Source organism: Alosa alosa, chromosome 15 (genome assembly GCF_017589495.1).
Source record: "Alosa alosa isolate M-15738 ecotype Scorff River chromosome 15, AALO_Geno_1.1, whole genome shotgun sequence".
Taxonomy (NCBI): Eukaryota; Metazoa; Chordata; class Actinopteri; order Clupeiformes; family Clupeidae; genus Alosa; species Alosa alosa.
This window is the reverse complement of record NC_063203.1, coordinates 21,245,199-21,260,452: the sequence shown is the minus strand read 5'-3', so window position 1 is coordinate 21,260,452 and position 15,254 is coordinate 21,245,199. Positions and strand designations below refer to the sequence as shown.

Here is a 15,254-nt window from a genome sequence, read left to right as displayed (position 1 = left end):
GTTGTAGTTCTTTCTTAGTAGTGTTGCTCCAAGTGTATTCGAGTTATTGAACGACCAACATTTCAAAACTGGAACTACCTAGCTACTTACTGTTGCCTCAGATGACAACAGAATGGTGGTCATACCTATAATTTCTATAAATTATTAAGTATTACAAGTATACATTGCATTATAAGCTTGTTGCATATCAGTTACCTCCTTCCAAGTTTATGATGCTAAACTTTGTTGAAGGCAGACAGGAGAGCACGAGTGACATTTTGTTTTTTATTCACAAAGAAAGAATTGTGTCATGAACATCAAAACACACAAACAAAATGATCCACACTATAAAAAAAGAGGTATTGACCCTGTGATTGAGTATGTATAGTAAGGTGCTCAATGGCAGTGCAAACAGGTAAAGGTAGTGCAAGGATAAGGTCAAAAGACCATATTATAAGACAAAGACATAAGACATGGTAATATTACAAAATATTTGTGAGGAATGGGTTAATGTAGAGCTGACGTCTCAGAAGCGGCTCTTGAATGATGATGTTGCAGCTTTCTTTGACGGCTTTGGGACAGGGGCAATGTTAGGTGGCAAAGGAGGTTGTGGTTGGGTGAGTGAAGCGGTTGAGTCCTTGAATGTTATGTTTGGGTTGCGTCTGTTTTCTATGACCTTCTCAATTAGTGTCTGGATGAACTTGGTGGTGTGTGGCTTATAGATTTTCTTGACTATCCATTGCTTTGACTTTTTGCAGAAGACCTGCTTGACGCGTGGTTCTCCTATAAATGACACGGATTATAATGATTACACAGATGCCTGAATAAAGATTTGACTAGTAGACGTCTCTCCACAGGAATAGAATGAACTTTTCAGCAAAGTATGCATTTTGAGTTAGCTGTGAACATGCTACTTATGGTTATTTTAGTATTTAGAGTACATGAAAACACACCTGTTGCCGTGGTGGCTTGTTCTCGTGCCACAATGTTCTCATTATGTTCCATGATGGCGAGGTAGGCCCTCTCCCTCGTAGGAGAAGGCCTGGCATTTAGGGAGGTACTTCAGGAGAGCTCTGTGAAAGATCTCCAGTGGCCCTGTGTGAAAAGGAGAATATATAGTACTAATTAAACATGTTCAATAGGATATGTTCAAAACATGTGGGTATAAAGGGTGTCAGTTCTTACCAGTATGTTTGAAGAGGGCCATCTTCTGAAGATCTTTCAAAAGCCTTTTATCAAAGACGAGTGACGTCAGGTCCTGATATGCCACCGGCCACATCCTCTTCTTCTGCTCCTCAGCTGTTAGAGGAGCATGGTCACAGTGATGCCGCTTTCCATCCGTGTCAGTCCATCGATGTTCATTGACCACATGGTGTGGAATGCACTTCCACCTGTTTTGTAGTGCCTTTCACCCGTTTCACCAACTTCAAGGGTGCTGGCACTGGTATCAAGGCCAGATGTACTTGGGCATGGTGACTATAAAACAAACAAGAGGATTCTTTTCAAACTATATTCCACTAATTTAAATCAGACAGTAGTCTTAGATATACTAAAGATAGGTGTAGTGGTGAAATAAGAGGTGGGTAGGCTAAACTGCAGTAAGGAAAAGTGCTACTGGATGTTTTTTTTTGTTTGTTTGTTTTTTTAATACATAAGACATTCAGAATATATGATAATGGTGAAGATTACTGTTTACAAGTGGTATGGCTACTAGTAGTAGATAGTTCCCTGAGTGCATACACACTATTAGGAAGTGCATTGAATGTATTGAGTGGTGGATAAACTATTTCTGAAATTCAGTGGTGGATAAACTGTGTTTTCTTGCGATTAGCCTCCACTGCAGCCATGATTAGAGATCATATTATTTAGGCTACTTACAAACTGTTCTTGTAAGTTCAATAACGTTAAAAACATTTGAATAACGTCATACTAACACAGTAAAAGATGGTGGATTTACATCGCTAATAGCAAACTTATGCAGCTAACACACAATGGACACGATATTCATAACTGTCTAACGTATACATTGCGAACTTTGCTTCCTCGTTGCTGACGAGTGGAGTTAGCGAGGCAAAACATACAAGATATTTACTTTATAAACAGCCAAATCATATGAGATGTGCTGCTTTACAGCAGACGACTATATCAGTGTGTTCAGTCGAGAAGTAGAGTCGAGTCAGAAAAACCTTACCTCCAGGCAAATGCGTTTAGCGCAGCTAGCACTGCTAGTTCCAGAAGTTCCTGGCTGTTCGTCGACATCATCTGGCAAGGTAAATATTGACGGAATTGCGGTTTTCACAAGCGCGGGTCTCTTCACTCTTAAGGGGTTCTTCTGCCTTGAAATGTAGACTGCACACCGTCAGATGTTTTAGTGCTTCAATGGCTGTGTCCTCTCCGAACTTCAGGTTATTGATAGCCCGTAGCCACTTTTTGCACAACTCCAACTCTTTGGGTAATCTATAAAAATTTACTTCCGTGTATTTTCCTTGTGCTGGCTGAACATCCCGGTAACATGCAAGTGCACACCATTTCGAAACACAAACGAGGAGTAATTCACTAATGAGTTCACAAACTAAGTCTTCACTAGAAATTGTTTGAAATGATTTCCAGGTAGCGTAGAGTGGAGCTCAACGGTCGAGCCTTGGTTGACAGATTATGGGCGGAGTTGAACAATTGAGTTCGACAGTGGGAGTGGCCTGCGGAGCTGAGCATTGCAATGCACTATGGGGATTGTTGTCTGCAATCCACAAGCACTAAAAAGTAATTTTCTGCCTTTTCTCGGTCAAGAAGGCACCAAATTAGAAATGTATGCTACTATTCTACTACATATATGACCCACTTTCAATACATATTCATGTCTCCACTGGTGGAATGTCCCTTTAAGAAGAACAATAAGTGTGCTGCTTTCAGCAAGCACACTTAATTAAACTGTGTTAAGGAGACGTGAACGGGAGGCTGAACAGATCTGCAACAGAAGGAGGTTGCTATGCTAACTGCAAAGTCAGCCATTTTCACCAGCTAACACGATAATCCAGTTACTGTACAACAACAATATGACAGTTACGGGAAGATAATCGCTCAGATTTTCGTTATTGGGCCACTTGAAAATAGGCTATGGCTAGGCTAATCACTGGAGGTATTTTAATATTATGTTTGTTTTGCTAATGCTTAGGCGAGGCCTCCCTGTGGTTTTGATCAGCCTAATAATCTTTGAAATGTCAATTGTAAACACTAAGGTGAAATGAGTTGAAACTGACATGCCACCAGAACAGACGTTTATAGGCTTTGAGGTAAAATAAAGTCTCCAGTCTCGTAAATTCACATTATGTAGCATCCATAACGTCACATCCATAACGCACCATTAAAGGTTTTAAAAGTAAGAAAGGGGCACAATTTGTTCATCACACTTTACATTGATATAAATCAGCTTTGCACAGACACTATGGACATTGTCGCATCAACACTGTATGTGTAGCATAAACTTTTCCTGTAAAACATTATGGATGTGACATGGCCATGGAACTTGCTGACTTAAAAACAAAAGCCTTACAAATGTCAGGAGCTGTGCTCTTAAAGGCATGCTGAGTATACACATTGCTCTACCATTCCCTTGTCAATTTGGAATTTGTCAAATGATACAATGTGTTTGAACCTTAAGTCCATTTATCCACTTTTTAAATATGCATAATATTACCATGTGAAAAATGTTTCTGTATGGTTGCACACCATATTTATGATTTAAAAAGAGTGTAATTCTCCATCAAATTCAATCAGATCAGTTACAAACAATAAAATATAGACCTAAATGAACATTTTAACAACAGTTTCCATGGTAAGGATGACCATTGCATGGAATTGCCCTATGTCTTAATAGGGCCCTTCAATCATATACATATATGAGGGATGTTATTCACTCCTGAAATCTGAATGGGGCCCCTCAGTCAAATAACATGGGTCACACTCTGGACTTGTAACCGGAGGGTTGCCGGTTCGAGCCCCGACCAGTGGGCCACGGCTGAAGTGCCCTTGAGCAAGGCACCTAACCCCTCACTGCTCCCCAAGCGCCGCTGTTGTAGCAGGCAGTTCACTGCATCGGGATTAGTGTGTGCTTCACCTCACTGTCTGCTGAGTGTGTTTCACGGATTGGGATAAATGCAGAGACCAAATTTCCCTCACAGGATCAAAAGAGTATATATACTTACTTACTTAAACTTTTGTTTGGATGTGCATGGCCTTTGTTGACTTACACCACAGACTTAACTTATAACCGCATCCAGGAAATATGTACATACTGTAAGAGAACAATTAACAATGTAGTGAAAACATTAAAGCTTTGATTTTACAGAAGTTGAGAGCTCAGACATTATACTATAGCGCATTCCTAAAACAACAACCTACTGTGTTATGAGTGAATTTTATGAACCTATGCGTTTGTTTCCTACTTTTTTAGCAGCTTTGCTAATAATGCTTATAATAATTTAAAAGATAAAATCTTTATTTAGGCTAACTCACCACCTTATTTCTCATAAGTCACGTCATGTAGCATATTTTTATTTAACAAAATTAATTTTGCTCTTATTACATTTTCCAACACTTTTCATAGCAGAGTAAAATTTCTCATCTCTGAAGCCATAGATAAGTGGAACCACAGCCCTGCCCAGAATAGTGAATGCCAAGAAATTGAAATAGCGTACAATCAGAAATATGTTCACATCAATCTGTACGACCTTGGCCTCAATGTAAGGACCCGCAACCTCCAGCGTGCACAAGAAGAACTGCAGGAGGTGCAGCAGCAGGGTCCTCTGGGCCTTGGCGGCCGCCTGCTTGTCCTTACCGGAGGCACGCCGAGCAACACGAATAATGGCCACGTAACACAGGAACAGAATGACCAGAAGCACTAGGTAGTTCAAAATAACCAAATTGCCCCTTAGTTCCATGTGCCCCTTTTTCACCAGGATAATTTCATAATAGCAAAAATTCCATCCGTTTAAGTAGCTTTTGGAAACAGCTGATGAAAATATGCACAGGTCGACAAATGGACGCAGAAAACACAGGAACCACAAAACGACTGAAATAAACAGGGTCCTTGTCGAGGTGAAGACATCGACGTGCCGCAGAGGGAAGCAGATGGCCACGTAGCGCTCCAGACACATAGCTGTGATGAAGGTGGGCGAAACGTGGGAGAGTGTGTGAAGAATGACGACGAATGGGAAGCAAAATCCCAGCGGCAGCAGGAGGTGAACATGTATGGTGACAACCACAAAATCAGTCATTAGGAAAAGGGCCGAGTCGGCGAGCAGCGTCTGGGCGAAGAACATGAAGCGCGGTTCTGCCCGGAGAGTCGGCTTTCTGCGGAAGGTGTAGTACATAAAGAGGTTGATGTAGATGAAGGGCCACACCAGGATCTGCACCAGGGCTGTGGTCACGTTGAGCCGAATCGGGTCATTTCCTTTCAGGATCTTCTGTTCACTGCTGTTTTCAGACATGTCTCTGAAATCTTAAACCATAAAGCATTATAAAATAAAGACACATTATCCTAAAATGGATGACCATTTTAAAACATACTTGAGCCATTAACTCAGCATGAATGTTTAATATATGAGTAACCTATGATCTACAAAAACAAAGCAGCTTAATGACAATGAATGCATCAGAAGAGATTCCAGAACATTAAAACAGTAATCAACAGCTTTTGTTAATGAATATAAAGTAAAGATCTAAATGAAAGTCTAAAAGCTTTCATTTAAACACAGAAAGCAGAAAGAGCTGCTTTGTGCGTCTCTGGATCTGAGCCACCTGTTCTTTACCGTCTGTAATATCCTGACTCAGACACCCGGAGGAAAGGCCTCCCTTATTATATGTATGTAGAGGTGGACTTCAGGCCATAATAACACACGTATGCATGTCCATCTTGGATAGATTTTTTCCTTTTTTGTGTGTGTGTGTGTGTGTGTGTTTGTGTTTGGGGTAGGGGCGGGGTATGTGGAGAACAGCAACGTGTGGCAGTTAGACAATGGGTAGTTGAATCTCATACTTTGTATATCAAGTTTATTTTGCTGTTTTAAAGTATGCCCTTCTGTTTTTGATAGACAATGTCACATGTATAACTTACTTACAACTTAGAACCCATACCTATCATGCAGATTTTACTATCATGCAGATGCAGAGTTTAGATTTCCTACAAACAAATGTATTGTTGTTGTACACCATATACACTGTATAGCCTAATACTATATGTTGTTGTATATACATATACACTGTATAGCACTTAATGAATAAAGACTAGCCCTTGAGCTAGAGGGGTTGGTCGGTACTATCTGAGGGGAACAACTCTAATAGTGATTTTTGGCAAGGTAGGCCTATACCACCCTAGAGTTAGAAAATAAGTGATAGCATTGCATTGATACAGTAGTAGCTTTTTGTGTGTTATCACCCTGTTTATGTCTATTATACGTTTATGTAAATGTATCATTATCTAATGAAATATGCACTAATTTGCATACATTTCAAGGAAAATCTTATAAGTCTTAACATTGGATAAAGTCAGGTTCAAAAGGTTCTTCTTTTTGTTTTTCATTTTGACATATTAGAGTGAAACGTTATTCCTAAAATGCTGTATTTTTGAGAATGTCTTCATATATTTGCTGAAAAACAATGTTATATGTGTCCAGAACCTTTCATACTTCAGGTTACAACTGATATACAGTATAAACCAACCTCCTCTATAAAATCCTCCAGCATAGGAGTATTACTGGAAACGTTAGTATTTGTAAGTACAACTTAAGTGGAGATGTCTGGTTCAGAGTTGTGAAAATGGTGATAATACATTTTTTATTTAATGGCTGTTGGAAGTATTTTGATCTATTCAAAATACCCAAATTCAAAACACCCACCGTAATAACATTTCTCTCTAATGTGTCCAAAATGAAAAATAAATATAGCTGCAAGCAGCAATGAGGGGGCCAAGCAGATAGGCCGGAGTAACCATGGCAACAAAATGCTGTTAGCTCAATGCTGCAATCAGACATATGACCATAAGCTGTCAAAGCAAGTTTCACATCTAGCACGTCAGAAGTTACAAGGCAAAATGCATTTTTGCTAATTGCAGTGACCCTAGAGGTCAAAGGTCACAAAATTTCTTCGGCATTCACCTGATGGGGTCATGAGTCCATGTACCAAGTTTGGTTTTGATACATGCAACGATTGCTGAGATATGAGCTCACTTCCTGTTTGGCGGCTTCGCCACAACTTTCGATTGGATGTGACGGGCGAACGCTTCTATCAATTGTTACAGAAATAAATGAAGTGACAAGGCATGGTCTGAAGATGGTCTGTGCCAATTTTGGTGAAGATCAGATGAAATTTGTGACCTATGGCGGCCGAATAAATTATATTGATGTGACAAGTTGCCCTCAGTTGACCTAAGGACCTTTCACAGTATTACCAGACACCACTAGTACAATTTAATTCTAAGCACAGCAGCAGCTACAGGCCAAAAGGCATGTTTGTGAATTACAGCGCCCCCTAGAGGTCAAAGGTCACCAAATTTCTTGAGGGTCCTCCTGATGGGGTCATGAGTCAATGTACCAAGTTACATGCAAGGGTTGCTGAGATATGAGCTCACTTCCTGTTTGGCTTCACAAGAAATTTTGATTGGCTTTTACGGGCGAACGGTAATACTTCCGAAGACAAAAAGTGATAACTTTTGTGAGGCTTGGTCTGAAGAGGATCTGGGTCAAATTTGGTGGGAATCAGAGAAATTATGTGACCCCTGATACATTTTAAGTGTTTTTGATGAAATCCAAAATGGCGGAAAATCCATCATGGCGGAAATCCATCATGGCGGAAATCCATCATGACGTCATAGGGTGCGTTGAACTCGGCTTGGTCCAAGGATTCCAACAATACCTGACTTTTGAAAATCGGACCAACAGGTCAAAAGTTACGTGCATGAACGCACGTCCAACTTTGGCCTGTTGGTGGCACTAGAGGGTTCGAGTTGCCGACATGAAACTTGGGTGACATGAATCATGGGACCGTCCCCAATTAGTGTGCCAAATTTCCCAACTTTTTACCATACGGTTCTATAGGCTGCCATAGACTCCCATTGCAATAATAATAATAATAGGAAAATGTAGAAACACAATGAGGTCCTGGCAGCTTCGCTGCTTGGCCCCCAAAAATAAGAATTTTGAACCTGACTTCCAGTGTTAAGGTTTCTGTGCTTAAAATGTATGCAAATTATTACATATTTCAGTAGATAATGGCTCATTTACATACTTATACATAACATTTCAGTTAAGTTGCAATACAAATATTGACTTTATGTAAATAAGCAGCTGTGGATGTTTTGTGGGGCTATTTATAAAAATTTTATGGACTATATATTTATTTAAATGTTTAGCCTATTAACCAGAAAGATATCCATCCACATACAATGGACATAAAAAGGCTGATTAAACACAAGCAGCTACCCAAATGCAATGCTATCACATATTTGTTAATTCTAGGGTGGTATACCTTGTCAAAAATCACTATGAGACTTATTCCCTTTGAATGGTACCGACTGACCAAAATTAGGGGGTCTGTACTGGCTCAAGCACTAAGAGAGAAGCATAGGGAGCAGGAGGACATCTGACAGATAGACCTAATACCTCATGTACACCAGATGCTGCGTGGCATTGTAAGGGTCCTGTCTTGTTCTGTTCTACTCACAGTGTGTGCTTCTCTGGAATGTGTGTCGAGAGAACTCTTCATCTACCTCACGTGGCTAAAAGGTTTAATAGCTACTTTAGGAAGTCATATGGTTGGCCAGGGTCATTCTTAAGCTACATTAAAACAGTATTCAGATAAACAAGTGTTAGTGGCAAGACCTATGTGCATACCGACATATAAGACATGTATTACATTTTGTGGTTCATTTAATAAAACGATTTTAGAAAATGGCTATATATGGGACCCTTTTTAATTTTAAAAAGGAAAACAAATTTATTGAAAGATGTGATGATTACAGAATACAGTTTGTTTGCTTGTTTTTTCCATCAATATTCAGTATTCCATAATTTTTGTGTTTTGTTCAAAAGCACATTACACAAAGGGAATTTTCCCAGACTTCTCTGTCTCTTCTTAGGCTCTTTTTTTTCATTTGGCACATTGTGTCAAATTTAATTTACGAGATGAAACATGATTCCGCTTACAGGCATAGGTTTTCATTGCAGCATAAAACTTCTCATCTCGGAACCCATAGATCAAGGGAATAATTGCCCGGGAGAGAATGGTAAATGCCAAAAAGTTAAAGTAGCGCAGGATAAGATATATCTCTACATCAACTTCCATGACCCTTGCCTCCACATAGGGGCAGATGATCTCTAAAGTGCACAGGAACAGCTGCAACAGGTGAAGCAGCAGTGTCCGGTGCCCCTTTGCTGCCGCATTCTTATCTTTACCTGACGCCCGTCGGGCAACACGGAAGATTGACCCATAGCAGAACAGCAAGACCACTAAAATGGCCAGATAATTCATTATGTTGAGGTTGCCTCTCAGCATCATGTGCCACTTTGCCAACAGCATAATTTCATAATAGCAGAAGTTGAGTCTTTTGAAGTACCCTTGGGAAACCACAGAGAGGAGGATGAGGAAATCAATGAAAGGCTTTATGAAGCTCACTAACCACACAATGGCTATGACAATCAGAGTCCGGTTTGGGGAGAAGATGTTGACGTGCCGTAGTGGCATGCAAATGGCCACATACCGCTCCAGGCACATGGCCACGATGACGTTGGGTGACACTTGGTTGAAAGTGTACATGACTATGAGGAACGGGATGCAGAAGCCGATGGGCAGCAGCCGGTACTGGTTGATGGTGATTACAGAGAAGTTGGTCATGAGGAAGAGTGCCGAGTCAGCCAGAAGCGTCTGGGCGAAGAGCAGGTAGCGCGGCTCTACCCGGAGGGTCTGCTTGGCCCGGAAGGTGAAGTACATGAAGAGGTTGATGGAGATGAAGGGCCACACCAGCACTTGTACCAAGGACATGGTGATGTTCAGATACGTCTGGTCATTGCTCTTCAGCAGCTGGGCATTGCTGCTGCTGTTCATCTCTTGCCACCTACTGTGAAGACAGCATGAGAAATTAAATGAGATAAACCAACAAACCAACCAACAAACAAACAAACAAACAAACAAACATGTTACATTTACATAACACTTTTTATCATCCAGATAGCTTTACAGAATAAGCAAGAGCTGTCATTTTAAATGATGTAAATAGGTTTTAGGCTTTGTCAGGCCTTGACAGGTCTTTTAAGTGCATTTTCCAACATTTTAGAAACATACAATATGCAACATGGATGATATTCACCAGAAATTAACAGGTGAGTTCACAAGCAATTTTCTTTATCTTCACAGACATAACAGATCACTCACTTGTTCCACAATCACCAAAGTGATTAAACCAGCTGATGAAATTGTGGCACTGTGAATGCCTCTGACGTCCCTCTCCCTTACATAGCAGGTCAGGTATGCATATGCAAAGCTGAATGCATAACAATTGAAAAATTACAATAAGCATTGACAAACATCTCATCATATTCATTCATTACAATATGAGAAGAATACTGAAGGTACAGGCATGAAATGTTATCAGTCCTTTACACTTTGTCAGGTAGCTGTTCTGTTGTTGATCCAGGACCCACTCGCGTATAGCCGTGGAAAGTCATCCCTTTTTAAGTTCTTTGAGGGGATCCCATGGTATTGATCAGCTGATCTCAAGACTGTTCATGTCATTGACAGGAACATTTTTATATATTTATATATATATATATATATATATATATATATATATATATATATATATATATAAATAAAATGCACAGTCTTAGATTGGTGCTGTGTTCTTTACGATCTTGGAATGAAGAACTTCACATTCAGTTTACACAGCCTTTTTTAATTATTATCACCTGCAAAACACATTTACACATTTACTGGATGGATTAACATTTTATCTTAGAAACTCATATTCTTTGCAAATATTTGTGTATATATTTTGCTAAATATTTGTATAATTGGACAGTATACATTTGTTTATGTTCAAAGTTCAAAGCAGACCCCTATGTTCAAAGCAACTTACAATTAAATCAATAAACATTACAAAAACATTAGAATTAACAATTTAAGGGCCCTATCTTCGTGACCCAAAACCTGACGGAAAGTCTATAATCATCACAACCAAAAGCTTATTCCTACTGAGATTTTGGACATGCCCGTCTCTTTTTTTCACCATTGGTCTCAGAGGCCTATGGCTGGAGATGGAGAAGTAACATTATTCCAACTCAAGACTCCAATCTGAATCTAATCTAAAAGCACAGCAGTAAAGCTAAAATTGTATTTCATATTATGTCTGTGGGTAGAAAAGTGCAGGGAGCATGCAGCATATTCTGGGGGGTTATGAAAAGGTTGAGAAGTAGGCCACATGATCTAATGTGAAAAATATTGCAAAACTAGAGGGTTCAAGGGTCAGCTGCACTCTTAAAACAAATGTGTTGAAAATAATAATGGGCTCATACGGGCCTTCAGTAAGAGACATTAAAACGGTGGGCAAATCCCAGTTTGGTGCCCGCAAAGTGCGAACTGGACGCAACCGGCAGGCCCCTTTTAAAAACTGACCAATCAGTGGATGCCTACCCAAGGGCCTGTTATCCGCACCCTGGTGAAAGGCTGAAATGGCCGAGGCATAAACCTTCACAGTACTGACCGCCTTGCCTTGATCCAAATAGGACTGCAAGAAGCGCAAAACTTGTGGCACAGGGCAAACCGCTGGCTCAAGACCCAAGCTGGCACACCAATCCGAAAAGATCCTCCACCTGAGTGCATAGCAAGCTCTAGTAGAAGGAGCCCTGGCGTTGTTCAGAGTCTCCTGCACAGACTCAGCTAGCTGTTCAATGCAAACTCTGCAGGGGCCAAACCCACAGGCGCAGGGCACCTGGGTTCGGATGCCAGATCTGCCCGTCTGTTCGTGACAGAAGATCCGCCCGGCAGGGTAACTGCCATGGCTGACCCCGCAGGAGCCGGAGAAGGTCTGGAAACCAAGGCCTCGCCGGCCACCGTGGAGCAACCAGCAGAACTGTGTGTTGGCCCTCCCTGATCCTCCGCAGGACCTGAGGTACAAGAGGGGATGGAGGAAAAGCGTACAACAAGCCTGTCGGCCAGTCTTGTGACAGAGCATCCAGGCCCAAACTGCCTCCCTGTCCCACGAGAGAGTACCACTCTGGGCAGTGAGTCGTTTCTGCCGACGCAAACAGGTCCACTTGTGCAGTCCCATACTGAGCCCAGACCTGGCTGACCACCTCTGGGTTCAATCTCCATTCCCCGAGTGGCCCGTCCTGGAGAGAATGTCGGCCGCCCTGTTCTCCACACTTGGAACATGTACTGCCCTCACTGAAGCCAGACGCGGCCATGCCCATGACAGCAACTCCTCCGCCACCTGGAGGCACCGCCAGGACCTCGTGCCGCCTTGGTGATTGACATGATACACCGCCGAGGTGCTGTCTGACCTCACCAGAACATGGTGGCTTCGCAACCCTGGCAGGAACCTCTGCAGGGCGAGATGGATGGCCTTCAGCTCGAGGACGTTGATGTGCTCTGACGTCCAGGAGGGAGGCCACACGCCCCTCGCTGACAGCCCTTCCCAGACAGCTCCGCCGCCTGTCAGAGAAGCGTCTGTCGAGATGACTTGCCTCTTGTGAGGAAGGCCCCCCAGTGGAACACCCTGGAGTAAGAACCTCCTGTCCGTCCAAGGACGCAGGGCTCGGATGCAAGCAGGAGACACCCGCAACTTCACATGCCTGTCGTCTCTCGGGTGGAGCTGAAAGGCATTGAACCAACACTGCAGGGGGCGTGCCTTCAGCAGGCCCAATGGCAGTACCGCAGCTGCCGCGGCCATTAAGCCCAACAGCCTCTAGACTTTGTGGGCGGTGACCAGTCTGCCCAGCCGAAAGCCTGTCAGAGCCTCGGTCAAGCTGTCTGCCCTCCGTGGAGTGAGAGACGCCGTCATGCTGACCGAGTCGAGGAGGACACCAAGGAAATCCGCCTGCTGGCGGGGCTGCAAGTTGCTCTTTTTCCAGTTGACCGTGAAACCCAGGGCCTGGATATGGGTCAGAACCGTGTTGGTGTCGTGCACCACCTGCACCTGAGATGGGGCACAAATTAGCCAGTCGTCCAGGTACGGTAGGATCTTTAGGCCCTGGACCTGCAGAGGGGCTAGTGCCACCACGCGAGTACAAATTCTGGGGGCCAGTGAAAGGCCAAATGGGAGGACCTGAAACTGGAACACCCTGCCTTGGAAGGCGAAGCGGAGGAAGGACCTGTGTGCTGGGCAGATAGGGACGTGGAAGTACGCGTCTTTTAGATCCAGAGACGTAAACCACTCCCCTTCCTGGATGGAACGAATCACTATTCCAACGTGGACCATTTTGAATGGCAGCACCTTGAGGTACTGGTTCAAGGGCCTGAGGTCGAGGACCGGCCGGTAACCTCCGTCTTTTTTGGGCACAATAAAATATTTGGAATAAAACCCAGTGTGCCGTGCGTGCAGCGGTACTTCTGAGATGGCCCCTTTCAGAAGCAACTCCTGGACCTCCTTGACAAGCCGCGAATTTAAAAGGGGGTCTTTCACAGACGTCATCTTGACCCCTGAAAACGTAGGGGGCCGCCGTCGAAACTGTAGGACTCCCCACATCACGCGTCAGCTGGGAGTGGGCTGACAGTGCGGCATCCACCAGGGCCCTTGCATCATGGTCCTCCGGGCAAGGCGGCCACCAGTCTTGTGACGCCGCGGCGATACACCAGTGGACAACTGGAGAAAAGACACACAGCAGCCCGCCTCGTGCAAGACTGCACCTAGCAGACACAAACAGCTAAACTTACCTTTTGCAAGTAGCCTAGCACACAACAACAAAACTAACAAGAAGCACACAGTAACATTAGGCCCCTGCCGGCCGAAAGCACACACACCGCTGATCAGGCCCACACAGGTTCCGGCTGCCAGAGCAGTAAACAGAAATAATAACGGTGGCCCACGCCGGTGCGCAAACGCACCCAGCAGGCTCACACCAAGCCCAACTAGCCGCGAACAGCCAGATAAGGTACACAGTAGTTAACAAACAACAACCCGGAAACCTGGCACACACAAAAGGAAAATAACACTGAAACGGCAGCCCGCAGCAGTCGCGCTGAACACAGGCAGCAGGCTCACACTAGCCCCTCCTCCGCCGTGCGGTATGGGTGAACTCAGAAAAGGCGTCAACAAGTTAAACAAAGTTAAACGAAGTTTCCTGAAAAAAACACAGGTTACTGCCACATGCAGACTAACAAACACAGTCAAAGCAAGAAAGCAGTGAAAGTACGTACTCACGTATCACAGGTCTCAGATGAGGCGATCAAGGTGAGAGACTGAACCAGGAGAAATCTCCGCTATTTACAAGCTCGAAATCGTTTCTGCTTCCGGAGGTCATGGGCATGACTTTGTTGACATATGGTCTCGGTGATAGGCAGAACGAAGGTGATCATTCCTTTTTTAGACCGTAGTGACGGTCAGAGTGAGGTCGAAACAGATCTACTTCATTCCACCACATATCAACTCATTTCTCAACTTGCAGGACAAACTGCCGTTACTGGTTCTAAATGGATGGTTGCTATGACTAAAGGCCAGTCTTTAGTTCCGTCTCTCGTTTTCAAGCGGACATATCCCAGGATTCTGATAAATCTTAATAAAATCGCTATTTTATGTAGCCTACTGCCATATAAATAAGATAAAGGTCACCTCAGTCATATGCTGCAATGTTGCTATGTTCTAAACGTCCGTCAGATCGCTATTTTATAGCTCTGATGCAACGTGACAGTTCATTTAAACTTTACAATGAGTTCGGCGAATTAATATAGTGTGATAACGGCCAAAAAACTGGAGCTACTTCAGTGTGCAATTAACAAAAAAATAATTGATGTTATAAACACTGCATCACAATAGGAAATTCAACCAAGCAGTGGTATAATGAATGAAATGGTGCTACCCATTCACTGCCCTTATTAACCTTAAGTGTCCAACTGGCTAGACAGGTACAGTGGGTCAGTATCACAGTCACCTTACAGAGACATGAGAGAAGGCGGCCCTCACTGACCTTGACCTTCACACTCCTCACCAGGCCCCACATATCTGCTGAAATACAGAGGTGTGTGTGTGTGTATGTGTGTTTCTGTGTATGAATATCCTCTGTGCCCAGGTG

The 15,254-nt window shown here is 43.1% G+C and overlaps 2 protein-coding genes and 1 long non-coding RNA gene across 4 annotated transcripts; all 3 read right to left on the bottom strand.

The window, feature by feature from the left end:
• Positions 1-294: 294 nt before the first annotated feature.
• LOC125308622 lies at positions 295-2,787 on the bottom strand. The gene is made up of 4 exons (XR_007195929.1): positions 2,171-2,787; positions 1,165-1,455; positions 933-1,074; positions 295-762 (listed from the first exon to the last, which is right to left on the bottom strand). It is a non-coding gene; the product is annotated as an uncharacterized LOC125308622 (long non-coding RNA).
• A 1,453-nt stretch (positions 2,788-4,240) lies between these two features.
• LOC125307887 (odorant receptor 131-2-like) lies at positions 4,241-5,348 on the bottom strand. The gene is made up of 2 exons (XM_048264019.1): positions 4,674-5,348; positions 4,241-4,270 (listed from the first exon to the last, which is right to left on the bottom strand). The coding sequence occupies exons 1-2, from the start codon at positions 5,346-5,348 to the stop codon at positions 4,241-4,243; spliced, it is 705 nt and encodes a 234-aa protein (XP_048119976.1).
• On the bottom strand, positions 5,259-10,551 carry LOC125308745 (odorant receptor 131-2-like). Of its 2 annotated transcripts, XM_048265323.1 has the most exons (3): positions 10,402-10,551; positions 9,731-10,087; positions 5,259-5,476 (listed from the first exon to the last, which is right to left on the bottom strand). In XM_048265323.1, the coding sequence occupies exons 2-3, from the start codon at positions 10,072-10,074 to the stop codon at positions 5,458-5,460; spliced, it is 363 nt and encodes a 120-aa protein (XP_048121280.1). In that variant the 5' UTR covers positions 10,075-10,087; positions 10,402-10,551; the 3' UTR covers positions 5,259-5,457. The 2 variants fall into 2 exon arrangements, with proteins under 2 accessions (XP_048121280.1, XP_048121279.1); XM_048265322.1 differs by lacking the exon at positions 5,259-5,476 and having other exon boundaries at positions 9,009-10,087.
• Positions 10,552-15,254: the final 4,703 nt, after the last annotated feature.

Excerpts from the sequence above, each read along its gene's own strand:
- LOC125307887 (XM_048264019.1), bottom strand. The coding sequence starts at position 5,348 with ATGTACTACACCTTCCGCAGAAAGCCGACTCTCCGGGCAGAACCGCGC. Across the intron at positions 4,271-4,673 it reads ATGTGAACATATTTCTGATT|TATGTACATATTTCCTGGAT; the intron begins GTACGCTATTTC and ends GTTCTCTTACAG.
- LOC125308745 (XM_048265322.1), bottom strand. The coding sequence starts at position 10,074 with ATGAACAGCAGCAGCAATGCCCAGCTGCTGAAGAGCAATGACCAGACG.